A 22,761-nucleotide genomic window follows, 5' to 3' on the forward strand; every position below is an offset into this window, starting at 1 on the left:
TAATAATCCTCCTAAGATTAATAATATTACCAATAAATGATATCACCTATTATTAATATTAATACTAATAATAAAAATTACCAATATTAAATATTAATAGTTAGTAATAAAGATATTAGTAATAACATTTTAATAATAACCAGAAAACAAATGTTAGTACAAGAACTATAATCCAAAAAAGGATAAGACTCTTGTAATAATTGGACCCAAGGTTTGGATCCCAAAACACCTGTTAATTGCACCCCATTTTGATTCAGGATATTTTATAAGAGGATGAGTTTGACAATAGGGATGTCGAACCCCATGACTCTTAATTTTGGCCCTTGATGAATTAAAAGATATAGATCAATCGGGCAAATTTTGGGGTATGACAGCCCGTATAAATTCAAATATTAAATTACCATATATGTCATAAGGAATCATTTAAATTGTGTGATAGTGGACTTAAAAAACTCAACTTCGATTACCGCAACTTATTCTACTTAATAGACTCCCCTGTGACGAAATCATTCCGCTGTTGCACTCTTCTTGACCGAACATGTATTACGAAAACCCGATTAGAAAAATTCCAACCATAAACTATCATATCGATCACGATGAAAAACCGAGTATTGCTAATGTTAGTAGCCGCATTGCGTAATAGGTGCCATGCACATAACCTATGGTGGGAATTCGGAAGAACTCTTTTAATAGCATTTTTCATAGCCTTATCTCGATCAGTTATAATTGACTTCGAAGTTTTACCTCTCATTGCTTCAACTAACATTTCCAATACCCACACATATGTTTCTTCTTTTAAATTTTCAACTATGGCACTTGCAAACACAATACTTTGATTGTGGTGGTTTACTCCAAAAAAACACTACTAGTGGACACAAGTACATGTTCTTTTTATATGTTGCATCAAATGCAAGTACATCGTCAAATACTGCATAGTCCTTACGACACACACCATCATACCAAAATAGATGTTGCAATCTACCATTCTCGTCAATATTATGTCTCCAAAACAACATTTCATCACTACAAGACATGGTTGCAAGAAACTCAAGTGCAACTCCTGCATCTGACAAATCACTTCTCTTATCTTTAGCGACTTCATTGTACATGTCACGTTGGCGGAATCCAACCTTATCATATCCACCAGCTTGATGAGCAAACAACTCAAACACATGTGTAGTCCAAATGCCAACCTTTCTCATATTGTCCATCTGAAATTTGTCATAATCTGTTATCTTTCTATAAGCTGGTAAAATCCCCAAATATTTTTCATCAACCAAAGTATGATTGTGACAATCATTCAAATACTTAATGTACCACCTTCCAATAGTTATTTCAATATGAACTCGACAATTCGTTTCACAACCACATCTCGTCTGAGCCTTGGGTTCTCGCTTTCAACTACTGCTTCCAACTTTTTCTTCCCTGTAACCTTGTCTATAACACAAAAATTTTTGTTGTGTTTCTTCACCATTTTTATTCCTCAATATCTTGCTTTTTCTTGCTGCAAAACCACATAAACCAGCATACCAATTGTAAAACATAAATGCCACCTCCACATTTGGAAAATGATATTTCATCGCATCTTCAATGCTCATATTTTTTTAATTAATTTTCCAAATGTCTTCCACGCCGTTAACATCAAAATCAACATTGAAATCAACTTTGGATAATTCATCTTCTAAATTCTCTTCAATTTCGTTGCTCACACTTTTATCAGACAAATCATTATTCTCCACTTCCTAAAAATTTATCAAATAGAAAATAATTTATCTTCTAGAGTTACAAGACATTGCAAATCATCAAAGAGCAAAAACATATTTGTATTAAATACAAAAAATAAAAGTGTACCTCAGTGGTAGGATTTGCACTAGAACTGTTCGAAGTCAGTCCCAAATGTGATTTTAATACTTTCATTCCTTCAATTTCTTCCATAATCCTATAGCACAATAAACTTTACCATAAATAAATACTAAAATTTTTTTTAAAAAATTAAGAACATCAACAGTATAATCTTTAAAATGAGATGGGTTAATAGAATTTTTGGATGGATAAGGAATAACAATGTTCATGATAACCTAACAGAGTGAAAAAAGGAATTGTCTTGACATTTTGATTTTAGAAAAACATTAAGAACAGAATACAGAAACATACTGCTGATTTCAAGAATTCTAATTTGGTTGTAAATTGTTGTCGTCGCCGTCAGCCTGTTTCCTTCTCCATCGTGTCGCTGCTTCTTTTGCTTTTTCTTAAAAATTTTAGGTTTTTCTTCTTAGAATGTTACAGTGATTTAACACTATGTTTTTTTCTTCGGTAAAAAAAAATTATGTTTTAAAGTTTTATTTATTAATTATTTATTATTGTTTATAAAGTTTAGTTTTAGCCCTAAGTAAAAAAAAATTGTAATCTCACCCTCGCAAAATTCAGATTCCCTCCAATACCCCTAGTAAAAAAAATTGTAATCTCACCCTCACAACATCCAGATTCCCTCCAATACCCTCTCGCAACGTCCAGATTCCCTCCAATACCCCTTTAGCTACAATAAGATTAGGCGTAAAAGGACATAATATTGGTATCCAAATTACAACCTTTTTTATTTTGAAGTATAGTGTATCAAATGGTTTCATTTCCTTTTGAATTTTCGATGTGGGACTTCACTTCCACTGCCACTACCAATACATGCGTAGAAACTGTTCCAGCGCTAACCTTCCACCTAGGCATGGCAACGGGGCGGGTCAGGGACGGTTTTTACCTCCCCCAAACCCAAACCCGAATCCCCAATTAATCCCCGTTACCCGTCCCAAACCCAAACGGGGATGGGGAATTAAAACCCAAACCCGTCCTTGACGGATTCGGGTTGGGTTCGGGTATCCCCGCCCCGCCACCATCTATTTCGTAAAATCAATTTTTTTAATAAAAATATTTACTTTTTCCAAAATCAAATTACGTTATAAATAACAAAATAAAACAATCTCAAAAAAATTCATACATATATTTCTAATATTTAAAATAATAAATACAAATCAAATTATTAAAACATTAGCCACATATTTAATAATATAAATTATGAAATATAAATAATAATATACATATTAAAATAAACGGGGCGGGTTTGGGGACGAGTTCGGGGTGGGTACTAGTGTCCCCATTACCCGACCCATTCCCATGTTTTCTAATCGGGGAAAACCCAAACCCGAACCCAAACCCAGTCAAAGCGGGTTTTCCCTGTCAACTTCGGAGCGGGTTCGGGTGGGTACCCGTGGGTATGGGTTTTATTGCCATGTCTACTTCCACCTCCTAAAAACCATGTAGGAATGAAGACCATGTAGTAAACTAAACCCAAGGCGTAATAACAGTTATATGGGTTGTATTTTTGGTTCAAAGTCATCACTAAAGATGCTGCATTTTTTTATCACTTGAACATTGATACATGCAAGTTATTTCAACATGGTTGAGTATCTATTAATGCCGAAGGACCAAGATTGATAAATGCCACTAAAATCCATAGGATGTAAATGGATTTTTATATTAAAAGAGAACTCTGATGTAAGTGTCAACAAATACAAAGCCCAACTTGTGAAAAAAGTTTTTCATGAACAATATGGTGTTGATTTCAATGTTACTCTCCAATCGTCAAGCGTGCATCAATTCAAATCATTTTGATATTGACACTGTCTTATAAAGGAGAGGTTCAACAAGTGTGCATAAACAATACTTTTCTCAATCTTGCACTTCCAGAGAAAGTATATATGCAACCACTGTGAGGGCTTTCATACTTACAAAGCCCTTGTATGCAAGGTAAACATAATCTTGTATGACCTTAAACAAGTTCCAAGAGTCTAGTATGAGAAGCTTCATCAAGCCTTATTTCAATTTGGCTTCAGATCTAGCAAGTGTGACCACTCCTTATTCATCTTCAAGCATCAAGGTATTACATATATGTGCTAGTTTATGTTGATGATACCATGATCCTCTCTCCTCTACTATCATTCATAACTTAATCTGCAAAACTCAAGATAAGTTTTACTTTAAGAAACTTGGAAAAACTGAATATTTTCTTGGCATTGACTTTAAATATCAAGCAAATGGATCTCTTATACTTATGGTGTGTTTGGAAACACGGTCCACTGCCGCCACCGCACGTTTGGAGCCCTCCCACCGTGATTTTAAGAAGCTACTATTGGTAGCTTTTATCCACCGTGATTTTCTACCGTAGTTTTTAATAAATTCCAAACACAGGCTTAAACAAAGTATATCAGTGTTATTCTTTCCAAAGTAAACATGGTTGATGCAAATGGAGTGCACTCTCCCATGTTCACTCATTGCAAACCTTGAAAATTTGGGTCTGATACTATGCATGAACCTTTTTTTTTACAGATTTGTAGATGATGCATTGCAATATGTCACACTAACAACACCATGCATTGCTTATTGTGTGAACAAAGCTTTGTGGAGCACAAGATATCGAATTCGCCCTTAGATATGGTAGGAGCCAAAGCTCTGTATTCTGCTTCATCATACCACATCTTTGCTATTATGGCTTGAATCATTACTAGATGAATTGAAAATCAACTATCTCTCCCCCACTCTACTTTGTGACAATATTGAATTTGAATTAGACATTTACTTTGTAAAGAGTAGAGGCAAACAAGCTCAGGAATCCAACATGTGCCAGCTTCAACACAACTTGCAGACATCCTGACAAACCCTTGCCAACTGTGTCCTTTCAATACTTAAAGGAGAGCATTCAGCAATATAAGTAATTACTAATTAGGCTTTATATCAGTCAAATATGTCTTGTATCTAAGTTTAACAAAATTAGTTTGGCAAGTAGATATTTAACTCTATTAGAACAAAAGAGAAGCAACTAGTACTTCTCCTCAAAGGCGCATCTGTTCAAATATTTATTTATTAGAGTCTTGTAGAAAAAAAAAATTGTATTAGAAATTTTAACTAATTTATATTTACAATTGGGGTCAACCTAAAGCAACTAAAAGCTTCAAATTATAATGAAAATTTATCTTCTTTCTTCCCTATAGTTACGTTCCACAGCTTCATGGTTTAGTGGTTGAATCCTGATAATGGTTTCCGGTACTGGCAGCACAATTGGTTGCACCTGCGATTCACCAACCTTTCTACATGTTTGAAGAAGACATTGTCTGCACTTGGGACATGATGAGTGTTCCTTTAGCCATTTGTCAATGCAACGAACATGAAAACCATGGTTGCATTTCGGCAATATGCGTACCTTTTCACCCATTGCAAACTCTGAGAGACATATCACACACTCCGTATCCAAACTTGGTAATTTCAGCTCGGTTGAATAACTCACTGTTGGGAATGTCTTGAGAGCCTTCTTCTTGATTCCTTTGTTAACCAGTTGAGGTGAAGGGTTGCTGCTCGAACTCGAAGAAGAGCTGTTGTTGATGGCTACATTTGAAAACCTTAATGCACATCTTATGATGGAGTTCAATACAAGGGAACAAATAAAAGCACACAATAGGACTGCAAGTACCATCACAACGTTTGAATCAAATTCACGAACTCCAAAATACGAGTCGGTTGAGTTGTGGTTGTTTAGTGGTTGATTATCAATCGGGCCTTGAAAGAGTAGCCTTCTTGTGTGAGAATCAACAAGAAGCTCATGGAAGAGCTGTGAAGTAAAGGAAGTAGAAGCATACATGTTTTTTGTTTTTTTGTTGGGGAACTTGATAAGTTGGTTAATTAGAGGTTGAGGGTTGCTGTTATGTAAGTTATCTTAGATAAGGGACTATATATATAGGGAACCGGATATATCATATTTCTATCACTAAAGTTTGAATTTAAGTATTATTATAATTTGGTTTCAACTTTCAAGTTGCTTGTTACTTAAATTAAATCAGTTAAGTATTATTTATAATATTCATGCAAGTGGTTAGATTGCAATATTTGATCTGCAATCTAATCTGATATAACTATTTGCATACAGCTAGCTATGTGTACTTTTATGGGGAAAGTGCTTGTTCAAAGGCCTTTTTGTCTGTATTAATTTGTTTACTTTATATATTGGCAATATTTGATTGTAACATATTTGGATGTAGTAGCGCACATAGTGAATTAGTAACCGCGGAATTTCAGTCATGGTTTGGTTATTATTAGAAAGCAATGCTTTTTCTTTTTGGATATGGAAATAATAGAAACAAGTGCCACTTACTTGGATATCCATATCTTGATTTGTTGGATTTCACTAATGTTATTTTGTTTTTGCACTTGCAACTTGTGAGAAAAATAAAGAAAGAAGAAGGTGGACATAGACAGCAGTTAGTTGAACAGCTAGATGTATATTAGTACAAGTATGCAGAACAACATATCAGTCATATCAGATTAGCTAGGTACCAACATGGTTGGGATGAGGTGAGTGGCTCTGAGACATTAAGCAAGTAGTTAGAGTTTCAGTACTTGACTCGTGTAAAAGCAAAAATTGGATGAGACAGAGAGCTCTTGTATCTTCAACATTTGGTGGTTATTAATGATGGTTTAACTATTCTTAAGGGGTTTTTTTTCTGGTTAGAAAAGAGACAATCAATCAGAAGACAGTGAATTTGAACTTTATTTACGCAGTTTAGCTTTAGGTACATACGTATATGTATGCAACTATATCACACCCTCGGCCATTCCCTCCCCCACACAAGAAATTGTTGGGCCTAACATACTAAAAATATTGATGTGAGGAAGTCTTTGGCGGCGCCTCCCGCCCTTTGCCTATGTCTATTGGTTATATTCAACAATCTCCACTTTTTTAAAGAATCAAATATTATGAAGATTTCATAGGTGACGTTTACGTCTTTGAAATTGAGAGGTGTTGTGATCAACGCTGCACCAGAAGCAAAGTGATGCCGTGAAAAAGAAAGATTTATTAAACAAATACAAAAAAAAATGTTTCAATTTTCGAAAGAGGGAGATGAGGAAAAAGAAAGATAGCAAAGTTGGTTAAAACAATTTTATTATTCACTTTCTCAATAATAGAGTTTACAGATTACAAGTGGATAACAATCAACTTTTAACCCTCCCTCAACAATATAAGAGAGCAGTCTATTTGTAGACAACAAGTTAACCTAATCACTAAACTAACTACACCAACAAACTAACTTAACAAATTGGCCCAATTTGACTAGGGATGGCAACATATCAGATCGGTCGAGTTTCACACTATCCAAACCCACACCCGAAATCGGCACCTGAACCCGAATCCGAACCCAAAGGTTGTTCGGGTGGGAAAATAACACACACGCCCACACCCGTTGGATTCGGGTTTTTTCACCCAAACTCAAACCCGCAACAAAATATATAAAATACATTTTCCTACAATTTTTCTATATATATATATATATATAAAAGCGGGTGTGATATAGGGTTTCGGACGCGGGTTTCACACTACCCAAACCCACACCTGAAATATCGGGTGGCACCCGAACCTAAACCCAGACTACTCGGATTTTCACCCGTTGACTCGGGTTCGGGTGTGAGTGGGCCCCGCGGGTTTGGGTCTGCTTGCCATCCCTAAATTTGACATGCTAATAACATAGCATATTTCGACTGCAGCATGTTTGAGCATACTTCGACTACAACATGCAAGACTTCAATATAAGCATGTGAACAGACTTCGACTTCATGTTTAACCTCTCTCGAACTATGAAGATATCCATGTCGAGACTAGAGTTCAATCCAAAATACCATAAATCTCCACCTTCGAACAAACTCTACAACATCAAGGAAACAAACTAGATTTCATCATGCAGCTTTATCAATTATACACAGTGGAAGAACTTGCTACTAGGCAATGACTTGGTGATCATATATGCAGCACAGTGATCTGTCGAAACCTTCATCACATTGACTTCTCAACTTTCGATTTTCTCTTTGACAAAATGCAACCTATCATCAAGGTGCTTTGTTCTCTTATGATAGGCTGAATTCTTCAACAAATGTATGGCCCTAAGACTATAACATTTAACAAGGATAAATTTACCTTGATGTTTCAGTTCCTTAACAAACCCTTCAAGCCACAATGCTTATTGCATAGCTTCAGTGAGGGCAATATATTCAGCTTAGTGGCTGATAGATCAACAACCTTCAGTGCATCCCATTTTAAATAAGCTCTTTGTATTTCATCCATTTGATTTACATGATATTCCCATATTGAAGGATGTTTTCCAGGATCACGTTCTAAAGAATTCTCGATTTCATCTAAGCAAACTCTATTAATGTTTTCTTCAATTCTTGAATTCTCAAAAACTCTTTGAGGTTCAGGCATAGGTGTTAAATTCTCTTCATCTCTTTCTTTTCTCTTGAAAAAAAATCAATTTTTCTACTCTTCATTACCACTTTTGTGCTGCATGATCAATTAAATAAATTAACACAACACAACACAACAAAATCCAAAATCAATCTTAGTGAGAATCAATCCCAAATCAAATTTCAAATCAAAATCATAACACAACAAAATCTTAAAGAGAAAATTAGTGAAAATTAATCCCAATTCCCAAATTAATTCTAACACAACAAAATTTCAAATCAAAATCATAACACAATAATATCCTAAATCAAAATCATAACACAACCAAATCACAAATCAAATCAAGTGAATAAATTAATTTTTTTAAAAAACATAACAATAAACAAATCAAATCTTACTCAATCAAGAGATAGCAAGTTGTTAGATGAAAAACAGAAGCAAATGGCGGAACTAGCAAATGAATGAGAAGATGTTTGGTATTTTGGTAATTTCACACTATGAAAAAGGGGTATTTTCACATTATGAAAAAAAAAATTCCACACTATCTTCCGCCACTGGAAATGAATGAGAAGATTTTCACAATGTCAAATTTTCAATTCAAGTATTTAGGAATAAAGGGGATGTAGAGGTAGGGAGAAAATGGAAGAGGTCTCACTTGGTTGAATATCATTTATATAATCAGTTCAAATATTTATTTGAGTCTTGTGTAAAAATATTGTATTAGAAATTTTAACTAAATTATATTTACAATTGGGGTCAACCTAAAGCAACTAAAAGCTTCAAATTATAATGAAAATTTATCTTCTTTCTTCCCTATAGTTATGTTCAACAGCTTCATGGTCTAGTGGTTCAATCCTTAGAATGATTTCCGGCTCTGGCACCACAATTGGTTGCACCTGCGACTCACCAACCTTTCGACATATTTCAAGAAGACATTGTCTACACTTGGGACACGATGAGTGTTCCTTTAGCCATTTGTCAATGCAACGAACATGAAAACCATGGTTGCATTTAGGCAAAATGCGCACCTTTTCGCCCTTTGTAAACTCTGAGAGACATATCACACACTCCGTATCCAAACCAAGTTTCAACTCGGTTGAATAGTTCACCGTGGTGAATGTTTTGAGAGCTTTCTTCTTGATTCCTTTATTGGCCAATAATTGTGAAGCTTGGTTGTTGTTGTTGTTGATGGCTGCATTTGAAAACCTCAGGGCACATCTTATGATGGAGTTTAATACAAGGGAGCAAATAAAAGCACACAATAGGACTGCAAGTACCATCACAACATTTGAATCAAATTCACGAACTCCAAAATACGAGTCGGTTGAATTGTGGTTGTTTAGTGGTTGATTATCAATTGGGCCTTGAAAGAGTAGCCTTCTTGTGTGAGAATCAACAAGAAGCTCATGGAAGAGTTGGGAAGTAAAGGAAACAGAAGCGTACATGTTTTTGATTGGGAGCTTGATAAGTTGGTTAATTAGAGGTTGTTGTTGTGTATGTTCTTTTAGATAATATATATATATATATATATATATATATATATAGGGGACGACTCAGGTGAGAACACTTGGTTAGTATGAGAAATGAGAACAATGAATCACAACCATTAAATTTTGATTTTGTTGATTTTAATGTACTGGATTGGTTTCACTTTCTAGAATCTTTAATATTTATTTTAAATCAACATAGAAAGAGAAACCAATCTAGTCTATTAAAATCAACAAAATCAAAATTTAATGGTCGTGATTCATTATTCTCATTTCTCATAATAATCAAGTGTTCTCACCTGAGTCGTCCCCTATATATATATATATATATATATATATATATATATATATATATATATATATATATATATATATATATATCTTTGAATAAAGTTTGAATTTAAGTATTATTATAATTTGGTTTCAAGTTGCTTGTTACTTAAATTAAATCAGTTACTATTTGAATGCTCTTTATCCTAAAGGCATGATACAATATTAAGGCCGCCCACTCGCCTAGCTATACCGTAAATATTCATGCAAGTGGTTAGATCGCAATCTAATCTGATATTACTATATTTGCCTACAGCTATACGTACTTTTATGGGGAAAGTGCTTGTTGAAAGGACTTTTTATTTGCTTTTTGTTTGTATTGATTTGTTTGCATTATATATTTGGGAGTAGTAGCGCACACAGTTAATTAGTAACCGCGGAACACAAGAATTATAGTCTTGGTTTGTCTATTATTAAAAAGTGAAGCTTTTGCTTTTGGATAAGGCAGTAATAGAGACAAGTACCACTTAGTTGGATATCCGTATATGTGGGATCTCACTAATGTTATTGTTTCTTTGCACAATTGCACTTGCATCTTGTGTTGAGATAGGGAAGAAATACTATAGGTGGGCATAGACAAGTGCTAGTTAAATAGGATTTTTTTTTTTATTACAAAATAGGATGAATTTTAAAGTTAGAGATAAGAGGATAAAATATTAATCATTGGATCATTAGTATATGTTCTTGATGAATATTTATTGTGTAATGAAACATCCTAATTGTTTTGCTCTCTTAATATTAAGCTTGCATTAAATTTGGTATCAAAAAGCATTTTGGGGATATCTCTCCTCTCGGATAAACTACCTTCATCCAAGATCTACCACCATCAAATACCCTCAAGTTTGATTGTGATCTAGACAAGAAAATTGTACTTATTATAATAAACGGGATTGAAATTCCTCAAAGAGAACAAACTTTATGTCATTTTCAACCAACAAAAATAATGTGTTTAATCTTTATTGTGTCTGACAAGGATAACAAGTGTGTCATGAGAAAACCATTTATCATGCTAAAGAGTGTAACTATATTAATGTGCTACTATGGAGTTAGATAAAAATTGATAGATTGAGTGAGATATACAGTTGGAATTTATTTAACAAATCTCCTTTTCCTTCAAGTGGGGTTTGATTTAACTAGCCAAAGGTTGCCTTTGCACTCGGTGAAAAGGCAAATTGTATATGGACCAAAGGTTGCCTTTCAATTTCAATTGCCCGTCAATGATAAATTATAAATTAAGTACTGCAAACTTTGGTAGTCAATAAAAGAAATAAAATATCTCAATTAAGGATCATAAAATCCCTGTTAATTGTTTATTTTGTGTAAACTGGATTCTGTTATCTCCTTAGAAAATCTTATGTTTGATATTTCTATAGTTCTTAAGGACTATATATTAATATTCAATTTCACTTTTTATAGACTCCTTTTCTGAGCTTTTTGTTTCATCAAGTAATTGTGCCTGTATTTGGCTATTCCACATTGATGACTTTACATTTTCAAGCAAAAATTAAGAGTCAGAAGGATAACAAAACTTGTTTAATATAATTTTGGGTTGAATACGTTTTAAGTTTTTATAAATATGCGACCCTGTAATTTTAGTAACTCTAAAATCTTTTTTTAATAAATGGTCTTCACAAACTTTTCCGTTCTTAATATTGATCCCTCCTGTTAGTTTCCACCAACGGAGACTGACGTGGCATGCCACGTAGAACACAACTTGACAAGAATTTGAAAACGTTTGAAATTGCGGGGATTTTAAATCTATCCTCTAAACTAAACCAGAAAAAAAAAACAAAAAAAATTGATTATGAACTTTGTTAATCAACCCATCGTCAACCTAACATCTTAAATTGAGTTTAAGGAGTGTTTGATAGACATGTATACTTAGATGTAGGAATTTCGTTCTAGTACAAGTTTATGAAGACAATGTCAAATGCAATTCATGTTTTTTTAAAATCTGATATTTTTAGTAAGATGTAACAATTTCATGGTTAAAAACTTAAAACTGGAACTTTTTATGCTCTTGTGTTTCCAATTTGGGTACTTTCTGATATCAGAATGTGTAGTCTGACTGACCGATGTTTATTTCAATTCTGTAGATCTTGCCATTTGAGATTGGTCACATGAAGCTGGAAATGGTTAAATGGTTCAGACACATGTGCCCACTTATGACGACTTTATAATGAATACACTAAATGAAATATCTAACTGATTCATTTGTGGAACAGTTATGGAGCATTCTGGGTTAGTTTAGAGGAGGTTTAAAACCCCCGCAATTTTAAACATTTTCAGATTTTTGTAAAGCTTTCTTCCATGTGGCGTGTCCCGTCAGCCTCCGTTAGTGAAAACTAACGGTAAGGAGCAATATTGAGGATGGAAAAGTTTGCGAGAATCATTTATTAAAGAAAAATTTTAGAGAGTTTTTATAGGGACTAAAAACGTATTTAACTCTATAATTTTTTTGTGCACTACTCAACAAAAATTGCGAAGTAACTCTATTTAAATTTTAGTATGAATGTATAGGATAAGATAGTTTTTATTTTTAATATAAATAAATGTGAAAGACTTAAATATTTTTTTGGACCAAAAATATGAAATTAAATCATTTTCAAAACTCACGCAAAATAAGAGTTCGATAAACGAAAACATAAGTGGCAATTGGAAGTAAAATATAGTTGACGGATTCAAAGATTATATGTTTTTGTAATTCAATTAATATTAAACATGACTGGGATGAAATAAGTTGCTTTGAGATGAAAGAATGTTTTTATAATTCAAGTGTTGTAACCAATTAATACGGTTGTGTAATCGGTTACAAGTGTTAAAATAAGTCAAATAAGTTTAAGAAATGTGATTATGGAGTTGGTGTAATCGGTTACGCATTCGCATTAATCAGTTACCACTGTTTGTTATTTTTCTAGTTTTAGCAGTTGTAATTAGTTACAGGTTTTGTGTATTCGAATATTGTGTGTATATGAAGACGAATACAAGAGAATGGGTGATCATCCTTTGTTAATACATAGATAATTTGTTGATCACGGACAGTGATGAGAAGCGTGTTTCTAAGTTCAAGAGTGAACTTATGAAAGAATTTGATGTGACTGACCTTGGTCTCTGATAAGTGCCAAAATGTCAATATTTTGAGTATATTTTTGTGGCACTTATCGATTCTATTCATTCCATTTTTGTAATAAAATCCCCACTTTTGTGTATATATTCATATTATTGAGTTTTCATACATTTTGTGTATCGTTTAATAGTTTTTCCCTTGTTTTTATAGGTATTTATGCATATTAGAGCCTTGAGGAATAAAGTGTCGAAGGCGGGCTCCGATTGCGCGATTTTGGATCAAATAAACAAGATTTGTGCAGAGCAACCCGCTTAGCGGCAGTCCAGCGCGCTTTCCAGAAACATTCTAAATTTGGAGTTCCGCTCAGCGGATGTTCGTCGCTTAGCGAGCTCACGTATACTGTTGTAGATATTTTTTGTAATAAGTGAGATCCGCTTAGCGGAGGCTTGCCCGCTAAGCGACCGTAGCAGAAATTGTGTTTATATTCTTTCATTTGAACCATTTTAGGGTTATGGTTTTGGAGATTTTTTGGTTCCAACTCCGTCATTTTCATTCTTAGAGTAGGATTAGCTTAGAAAACAACACCGGGTCATGCACTTGGAAGATCAGAGGTGGATTTCTCATCAACCGGAGCTGACAACCCGCGAGATGTTTGGTTTATCTCTTCTATTCTCTGTGTATTTATTTGTGTTGTATAGTTACTCGAATCTTATGTATATTTACCGATTATAATGTTATATTTAACTTGCTTTACATATCTGTGTTGATGTTATCCTGGATTTTTGCTCTATGCTGGGGATTTAGGTTGCTTTAGAGATAAACTGCTTGAATCTTTATCTAGGATGATAATCTGTTGGTTCTGAACTCTAGAGATAGATTTAGAGCTAGCATTCACCGTTTGTATCTGTTCGTAATGCTTTTGTGTTTGAGCGGCGCGCGAGAGATCGCCGACGCGAGAACACGGATGTTCTCGTGACTTCGCGTTTGAGATAACCTTAGTTGTGAGATGATCTCATTTGTGCTCCAGAGATGGACGCTTATGTGAGAGATATGTGATAACATAGACGAGTATCGTAGGTTGAGTATAACAGGTTGGTTAGTGTATGTTTGTGAAGAGTGAATATATTTACATTCCTGATAAGTTATTTCTCTTCTAAGAATGTGTTTATTCTTTTCCTGTCTATATCTTTGTTTACTTTTTGCTCATTCAATCCAAAGCTCAAAACCGTATAAACTATTGAATGGCATCTCTCCATCTCTGAGGACAATAATTCCCGGATCAGTATTTCCAAATCTTTTCTGTTGCTTGCCCTATACTGCATTCAACAGTCTCATGACATACTTTCTTGGCATTGAGTTCCACAAGTCCAAAAAGGGACTGCTCATGCATCAAAGAAGGTATACTCTTAAGATATTGAAGAAGTTTGAAATAAAGCATTGTAATGCTTCCATTACTCTAGCTGAACTAATGTTACAATTTTTTAAGAAAGAGGATGAGCAAGATGTTAATCCAACTCAGTATAGAAGACTGGTTGAATCCTATTGTTACTTGTGCAATACATGGTCAAATTTGGTGTTTAGTGTCGGTATTGTGAGTAGATTCCTGGAGAGATCAAAGGTGTCTCACTTGGCAGAAGTCTACAGGATTCTAAGATACGTCAAAGGTTATATTGGCTGCGGAATTCTCTTTCCCGCAACGGATACGGGCACAAAATGAAATTTATTCGATTTTACCAATTTCTAAGTGGTGTGGGGATGAAGATGATCAAAAGTTTACATCTTTATGTTCGGTAGAACACCAATCTATTAGTGTTCAAAGATGGAATCAGTAGTGGCACTCTCGTCTTTTGAGGCCGAGAATATTATTATTTTGTTGTGTGTGAGCCACGTGTGTGGCTAATGAATCTATTGATGGAGCTAGACAGGGATGAGAATGACGATGTAACGTCCTTGGTTGATAACATTTCCCCTATTAATCTTGATAAGAAACCAATTGCACATTGTAAGAGCAAGCATATTGAGATGGGGTTTCACTACTTGAGAGAACTGGTTTGCGTAGGAAGGTTGAGATTGGGATATTGTAGAAGTGAATGTCAAGTGGCTGATTTGTTGAACAAGGGGTCACAATTGAAGTGTTCAAAAGGTTGAAGATGAACATGAGCATGGAAGACTTGGAGCACTTAAATTAAGGTGGTGTGTTAAGAGTTTTTTTATGATTCAAATGTTCTAACTGGTTAACACTATTTGTTATTTTTCTAGTTTTAGCAGCTGTAACCAGTTACAGGTTTTCTCTAACCGATTATAGGTCCCAAAATTTTGAAATTCTGCTATTTGGCTTATGTTGCTTGTGTCACAATCCACTTGTATTGATTGTATATATATCTTGGAGGTATCAACATTATTGTTAATGAGAAATATACATTCTCACCCTCAATTTTTTCTCTCTCCCTAGTTTCTCATCTATCTCTCTCTAACTCTCCCTGTATAAACCCTCCATTTTCACCAAAAGAGTGATTCCAAATTCTAACAGAAATGCAAAGAGTTACGGAAGCTGCAACGAAGAAGAGCTTCTGGTACAACGGTGTGAGGGTGTACCTGCAAGATTAACAACATAACGCTCAAATGAGTAAGTGAATAAGGATAGAGTATTCAAAAAAAAATTGAAACTTGATCCTTGAAAATGGCGTCATCCCATATAAATAGGGAAGAAAAATAATTGTCTCGCTATCTTTACGACACAAATAAAAAGAAGACTAATGGATATGCTTATGACATGGATCTCATGTCGATGAGTACATGATATTTCAGTGGTCAGAAGAATGTTCTAGAAGTCGATTGAGTGACTTTCTAATACGTTCGATGTAACGCCCCGAATTTAATTAATTATTTAATTAAAGTGATCGAGGATTTATTCGTTGGAATTAGTTGAAGTTGGGATTTATCGGTAGTATTCTAAAGGCGTAATTTGGATTAATATGTTGATTTGAGCAGTTAAGTTGTGGTCGGATTTATTAGTCGGATTAGTCGGAGGATTATGAATTTGCGAGTCGGTATATGTAAGTTATGGATCGATGGTAGATGCGTAATATTATTGGAAATAATATTTGGGTATGTTTTGTGGTTAATTATTTATGTGTGTTATTTGGCTTAGTTGAGTAATTAAAGAGATGTTATGAATTGGGCCTAAGTTGAAAGAATATAACACAATGGATGGGTTATGGGTTAAGCCCATTAGTGAGAAAAGATAGTAAGAGTTAGGGTTTTAGAGATTAAAACTCATAACTCATTTTGTGGAGAAAGAAGAGAAAGAAGAGAAAGAAGAGAAAGAAGAAGAGAGGAAGAGAAGAAAGCTATGGCATGAAGAGAGGGATGACTCCATTGAAGATGAGGATTTTGCTAAGGTAAGGATGGGGTTCTTACTCTCTAAGGGTTGGCATGATGATGTTTATGGTGGGTTAGATTGTATGTTATTCTCCATGGATGTGTGAGTTTGAAATTGTTAGGGTTAATGATTGAATCTATGGAATTGTGCCATTAAGCATGTTGTTGATGTTTGTGTATGAACCCATGATTAGAAACATATTTAGGAAACGTATATGTGTGCTAAATTTTCTTTTAAATGATGTATGGATTTGGTTTGGGTTAATGGGTGTTGTATGAGGGGAATGGGGAAGAAAATGGTGATTTTCTGAGTTTTACGCAGCATAGGTCGACCTATACAGAGGTTTGCGTCGACCTGTGCAGCCTAAAAAGGCAAAAAAATCTGGGTTTCTGATGAATGCGTCGACCTATTGGGTCAGCGTGCACATACCCGAGGGGGACAGAAACATTTTTGCGTCGACCTATGCATTCCTTTGCGTCGACCTGCTGATGTCCATTTTTGACAGATTTTGTAAGGACCATAACTTTTGATCCGTAACTCCGTTTTAGGCGCCGTTTGAAGCGTTGGAAAGCTAACGCAATGAACTATACCATTATGCAATAAAATGATTCATAGGATCTATTCTACTATTATATTTATTGGGATTAAGTGATGAACTGTGTTGTGTTAACATGTGAAGTATGTTCCTTGCTATGAATCAATGTAACCATTGCGGTATAACTTGATGTATGTTTTTCCTTATGACGATACAATGTTATTGAAATGATAATATGTGCCTTCCTTATAATGAGATAATCAGATATATGATGATATGCATAATTGATAAAGATGTTGTATGCTATATGTGCTTAATTGTGCGTATTTGATATGTATGAGTTGACGATGATGCCATGTGATGAATTAAGAATATATATGTCTTTATTAGGAAGTTGAATATAACGTGTTATGATGATTACTTGAATTAAGGAATATGAAGAATTTGTTGATGTTTGTTGTTGTTGTGTAATATAATAAATTGTTGTTGTTGTAACATGATGAATCGTTGTTATTGTTGTATTATGTTGATAAGAATGAAGTTGAATAGAGGTTGTATGTCAATATGATGTGATGATATGATTGAGATGTGGTAAATTACTATGATACGGTTATTGCCATAGAACCTTGGCATGGAGTTGATGTTGTTTAAGTTGATTATGTTGTTTAAGTTGATTATGTTGTTTAAGTTGATTATGTTGTTCAAGTTGATTATGTCGTTTAAGTTGATTAAGTGGTTTAAGTTGTGTTTGTGGATGTGCATCATTTGAGTCGCATCCATTGCATTGTTTGAGACGGCCCTTGTGGCAAATGTTTGATACGGCCCTTGTGGCAAATGTTTGAGACGGCCCAATGGCAAACTGTTTGAGACGGGAGTTTTACTCCAATGGTACCACATGCATATGCATAAGTTTGAGTCACATTTGAGTCGCATTTGAATTGCATTTGAATTGTGTTTGGATTGTTGAGATGACGAGGTGTTTGTTGTGACGTGATAATGATATGTTTGTGGTGACGTATTTGATATCATACTTGTATATTTGAATATGTGATTAATGACCTCGTTGCCATTTTGAGAGTTGTATTATATTGATAAGTTGTTTTGTGGTGAAACTTGTTGTAATATGTTATGTGATGCGAAGTGGTGAAATTATATATGATCTATATCTCCTATATTATTTATCATGCATTCCTTTATATTGTAAGATATCTCACCCCTTTGTTGATATTTCCCCTACCATGGGAAATGGGCAGGTACTCAAGATTAGCCGTGGTTGTTCGAGTTCGTTTATGTGAAGTCTTGATGTTGCTTTATGGCAAGTCGAGTCGGTGTCCATTGCTCTGATACGTAGCACTCGGGGGGGATTAGTCGTTATTATATGATTATTCTATTCCATGATGACATTTGTGTTAAGTTGAATATAAAGATGTTTATAAGTTGTAAGTGGTGAATGAAGTTTTGTTCCGAATGCTATGTATCTTTATTAAATGAAATATAAGTATGTCTGTTTGGTTAAGTCGAATTGTGACATCCCATCGTTTGATGAATAATTTTAAATGCACTCTAATTTTCGCTTATAATTGCGGGGTAGATAATGGGTGTTACAATAGTGGTATCAGAGCAGGTCGGTCCATCCGGCCAATGTTGTCTAATGTTGTTTATTCCCGTGTACGCAACGAGTGTGTGAAACACTGTCGGTACTTGTTGTTCTTCTGATCGTTTGTCTGCAGGAGTTGGTTTGAAGCTAAGTGGGGGAGAAGTTATGCTTCTCGGTTCTGTTTCAGTTGTAGGATGTAGTATGCTGCTGATGGACTGTGAAGTTGTTGGTTGAGCAAACTTGCGTAAGATGTCGATGTTGGATCAGTGATTAAAAGAAGTATTGTTGTAAGATTGATGCAAGTGATTGAGGCAGTAGTAGAAGCCGTTGAAGTTGTTGAAACTTTCTGAAGGGCGAGTAAGAGCTGGAAGTGCGCAGAGATGAGAATGATTTCAATAATAAGAAGTGTTAATAATGGCGTACAAGAATTTTGTTCTGATGTATCGTCAGAGGTGTTTTAGTAGGAAGATGCAAGGCATCAGTGTTAGCTTATTCAGATGATTTTGGAAGATTAGTGAATTATGGAATTGTACTGCTTTTGGTGATATGAGTACAAGCTAGAAAAGAACATTATTAATGTTGGTGATGATGGCTTATGCTCCATTATGGTTGTCGGCTATCTATTGACAAATTGAGGACTTGATCACCCTTAATCTCTTGTTAATAGTAGACGAAATCGTGACTGGATGGCATGGACGTCTCTTGCTAGCTTGATAGTGCGTAAAGAGATGAATGTTATGTCGTGAAGCTAGTTGCTCTCTGGTTGGTGTGAATTAATGGAAAAGTATCCATGAATGGTGAAGTAATGAACAAGTCGGAGAAGCTGATTTATAGGCGAGATAACATCGTAAAGTGAAGGATTGAGAACGTCAAGTGAGCCACAATTTTGTGATGGATGTTTAAGGAAGTCCGAACTAGATTAAGACTTGTGAACCGTGTAATTGACGGAAAGATTTTACGTGGACGGTGACTTAAGATGGATTATCAGAGTTGCGCAGCGGATGTGTAAGGTGGCACAATTGCTATGTGCGTGTGAGAACTAGGTATCGGAAGCTTAGAAGAATGATATGTTTTGATCTGCATGTTTGATTTGGTGAGTGTTGAGATAAGAACGATGTATCGGAGATATGGTATTCTCTTGTGAATACTTGCCGAGTTTATAAGGATGATATAAGGGATGTTGGTTGATGGTCGAGTTGAGTGTATTCGTCGAGTAATCTTGGTAAGTTGACGTTATAGTGATTTGGTTTCTGTTGTCATGATATTGTTGTTGGACTTTGTAAGTAAGAAGTGATATTTCGCACTATGACTGAGTTGAGTATGCTGGCTATGTTGATGTCACTATAAGAGTGATACAACGAGGCGAAGAGAAAGTTGTTGGCGTTTGTTGAAGATTGGCATGTATAATTATGGGAATGAAAGTTAGTATGTGTTCTGGTGTTGAGAATGTTGTTAATACAATAATGGTATGGCATTGAAAACCTAAGTATATGAAGGTTATGATTGTTACTACCTTAAGGATCGATAGTCAAGGTACTGTTGAGCAGTGATGACTCTGTTGCTAAGTTAATGAAGTAAGATTGTATCTCCACATTTGAGCGTGTTATTGTTATTTCTACCTTAAGCATTGATAAGCCGAGAGATTCCTGAGGTGGTTAGTAAGTTGTTAACAAGTGTGTCGTAGAGATGTCGGATAATTGACGTTGGATTTAAATCGGATTGAGTTGTTCCGGTAGTCGAAGTGTTGTCAAGCGCAATTGAGAATTGGAGAGTTGGAAGTGAAGTTGAGGACGGTTATGTCAGATGGATTTTCGAGGACGAAAATATTCTAAGTGGGGGAGAGTTGTAACGCCCCGAATTTAATTAATTATTTAATTAAATTGATCGAGGATTTATTCGTTGGAATTAGTTGAAGTTGGGATTTATCGGTATTATTCTAAAGGCGTAATTTGGATTAATATGTTGATTTGAGCAGTTAAGTTGTGGTCGGATTTATTAGTCGGATTAGTCGGAGGATTATGAATTTGCGAGTCGGTATATGTAAGTTATGGATCGATGGTAGATGCGTAATATTATTGGAAATAATATTTGGGTATGTTGTGTGGTTAATTATTTATGTGTGTTATTTGGCTTAGTTGAGTAATTAAAGAGATGTTATGAATTGGGCCTAAGTTGAAAGAATATAACATAATGGATGGGTTATGGGTTAAGCCCATTAGTGAGAAAATATAGTAAGAGTTAGGGTTTTAGAGATTAAACCTCATAACTCATTTTGTGGAGAAAGAAGAGAAAGAAGAGAAAGAAGAGAAAGAAGACAAAGAAGAAGAGAGGAAGAGAAGAAAGCTATGGCATGAAGAGAGGGATGACTCCATTGAATATGAGGATTTTGCTAAGGTAAGGGTGGGGTTCTTACTCTCTAAGGGTTGGCATGATGATGTTTATGGTGGGTTAGATTGTATGTTATTCTCCATGGATGTGTGAGTTTGAAATTGTTAGGGTTTATGATTGAATCTATGGAATTGTGCCATTAATCATGTTGTTGATGTTTGTGTATGAACCCATGATTAGAAACATATTTAGGAACCTTATATGTGTGCTAAATTTGCTTTTAAATGATGTATGGATTTGGTTTGGGTTAATGGGTGTTGTATGAGGGGAATGGGGAAGAAAATGGTGATTTTCTGAGTTTTACGCAGCATAGGTCGACCTACACAGAGGTTTGCGTCGACCTGTGCAGCCTAAAAAGGCAAAAAAATCTGGGTTTCTGATGAATGTGTCGACCTATTGGGTCAGCGTGCACATACCCGAGGGGGACAGAAACATTTTTGCGTCGACCTGCTGATGTCCATTTTTGACAGATTTTGTAAGGACCATAACTTTTGATACGTAACTCCGTTTTAGGCGCCGTTTGAAGCGTTGGAAAGCTAACGCAATGAACTATACCATTATGCAATAAAATGATTCATAGGATCTATTCTACTATTATATTTATTGGGATTAAGTGATGAACTGTGTTGTGTTAACATGTGAAGTATGTTCCTTGCTATGAATCAATGTAACCATGTTGCGGTATAACTTGATGTATATTTTTCCTTATGACGATACAATGTTATTGAATTGATAATATGTGCCTTCCTTATAATGAGATAATCAGATATGTGATGATATGCATAATTGATAAAGATGTTGTATGTTATATGTGCTTAATTGTGCGTATTTGATATGTATGAGTCGACGATGATGCCATGTGATGAATTAAGAATATATATGTCTTTATTAGGAAGTTGAATATAACGTGTTATGATGATTACTTGAATTAAGGAATATGAAGAATTTGTTGATGTTTGTTGTTGTTGTGTAATATAATAAATTGTTGTTGTTGTAACATGATGAATCGTTGTTATTGTTGTATTATGTTGATAAGAATGAAGTTGAATAGAGGTTTTATGTCAATATGATGTGATGAAATGATTGAGATGTGGTAAATTACTATGATACGGTTATTGCCATAGAACCTTGGCATGGAGTTGATTATGTTGTTTAAGTTGATTATGTTGTTTAAGTTGATTATGTTGTTCAAGTTGATTATGTCGTTTAAGTTGATTAAGTGGTTTAAGTTGTGTTTGTAGATGTGCATCATTTGAGTCGCATCCATTGCATTGTTTGAGACGGCCCTTGTGGCAATTGTTTGAGACGGCCCTTGTGGCAAATGTTTGAGACGGCCCTTGTGGCAAATGTTTGAGACGGCCCAATGGCAAACTGTTTGAGACGGGAGTTTTACTCTAATGGTACCACATGCATATGCATAAGTTTGAGTCACATTTGAGTCGCATTTGAATTGCATTTGAATTGTGTTTGGATTGTTGAGATGACGAGGTGTTTGTTGTGACGTGATAATGATATGTTTGTGGTGACGTATTTGATATCATACTTGTATATTTGAATATGTGATTAATGACCTCGTTGCCGTTTTGAGAGTTGTATTATATTGATAAGTTGTTTTGTGGTGAAACTTGTTGTAATATGTTATGTGATGCGAAGTGGTGAAATTATGTATGATCTATATCTCCTATATTATTTATCATGCA

General features: G+C 34.8%; 3 protein-coding genes across 3 annotated transcripts; all 3 read right to left on the reverse strand.

Annotated features, from left to right (window-relative positions):
• Positions 1-803: 803 nt before the first annotated feature.
• Positions 804-1,598, reverse strand: LOC131605627 (protein FAR1-RELATED SEQUENCE 5-like). The gene is made up of 2 exons (XM_058877962.1): positions 1,531-1,598; positions 804-1,320 (listed from the first exon to the last, which is right to left on the reverse strand). The coding sequence occupies exons 1-2, from the start codon at positions 1,596-1,598 to the stop codon at positions 804-806; spliced, it is 585 nt and encodes a 194-aa protein (XP_058733945.1).
• A 3,230-nt stretch (positions 1,599-4,828) lies between these two features.
• Positions 4,829-5,779, reverse strand: LOC131602833 (RING-H2 finger protein ATL78-like). Its single transcript, XM_058875034.1, has one exon. The coding sequence runs from the start codon at positions 5,681-5,683 to the stop codon at positions 5,018-5,020; it is 666 nt and encodes a 221-aa protein (XP_058731017.1). The 5' UTR covers positions 5,684-5,779; the 3' UTR covers positions 4,829-5,017.
• Positions 5,780-7,104: 1,325 nt separating this feature from the next.
• Positions 7,105-9,765, reverse strand: LOC131602836 (RING-H2 finger protein ATL78-like). Its single transcript, XM_058875038.1, has one exon. The coding sequence runs from the start codon at positions 9,718-9,720 to the stop codon at positions 9,073-9,075; it is 648 nt and encodes a 215-aa protein (XP_058731021.1). The 5' UTR covers positions 9,721-9,765; the 3' UTR covers positions 7,105-9,072.
• Positions 9,766-22,761: the final 12,996 nt, after the last annotated feature.

The sequence above is a fragment of the Vicia villosa genome, linkage group LG5 (assembly GCF_029867415.1).
Source record: "Vicia villosa cultivar HV-30 ecotype Madison, WI linkage group LG5, Vvil1.0, whole genome shotgun sequence".
Taxonomy (NCBI): domain Eukaryota; kingdom Viridiplantae; phylum Streptophyta; class Magnoliopsida; order Fabales; family Fabaceae; genus Vicia; species Vicia villosa.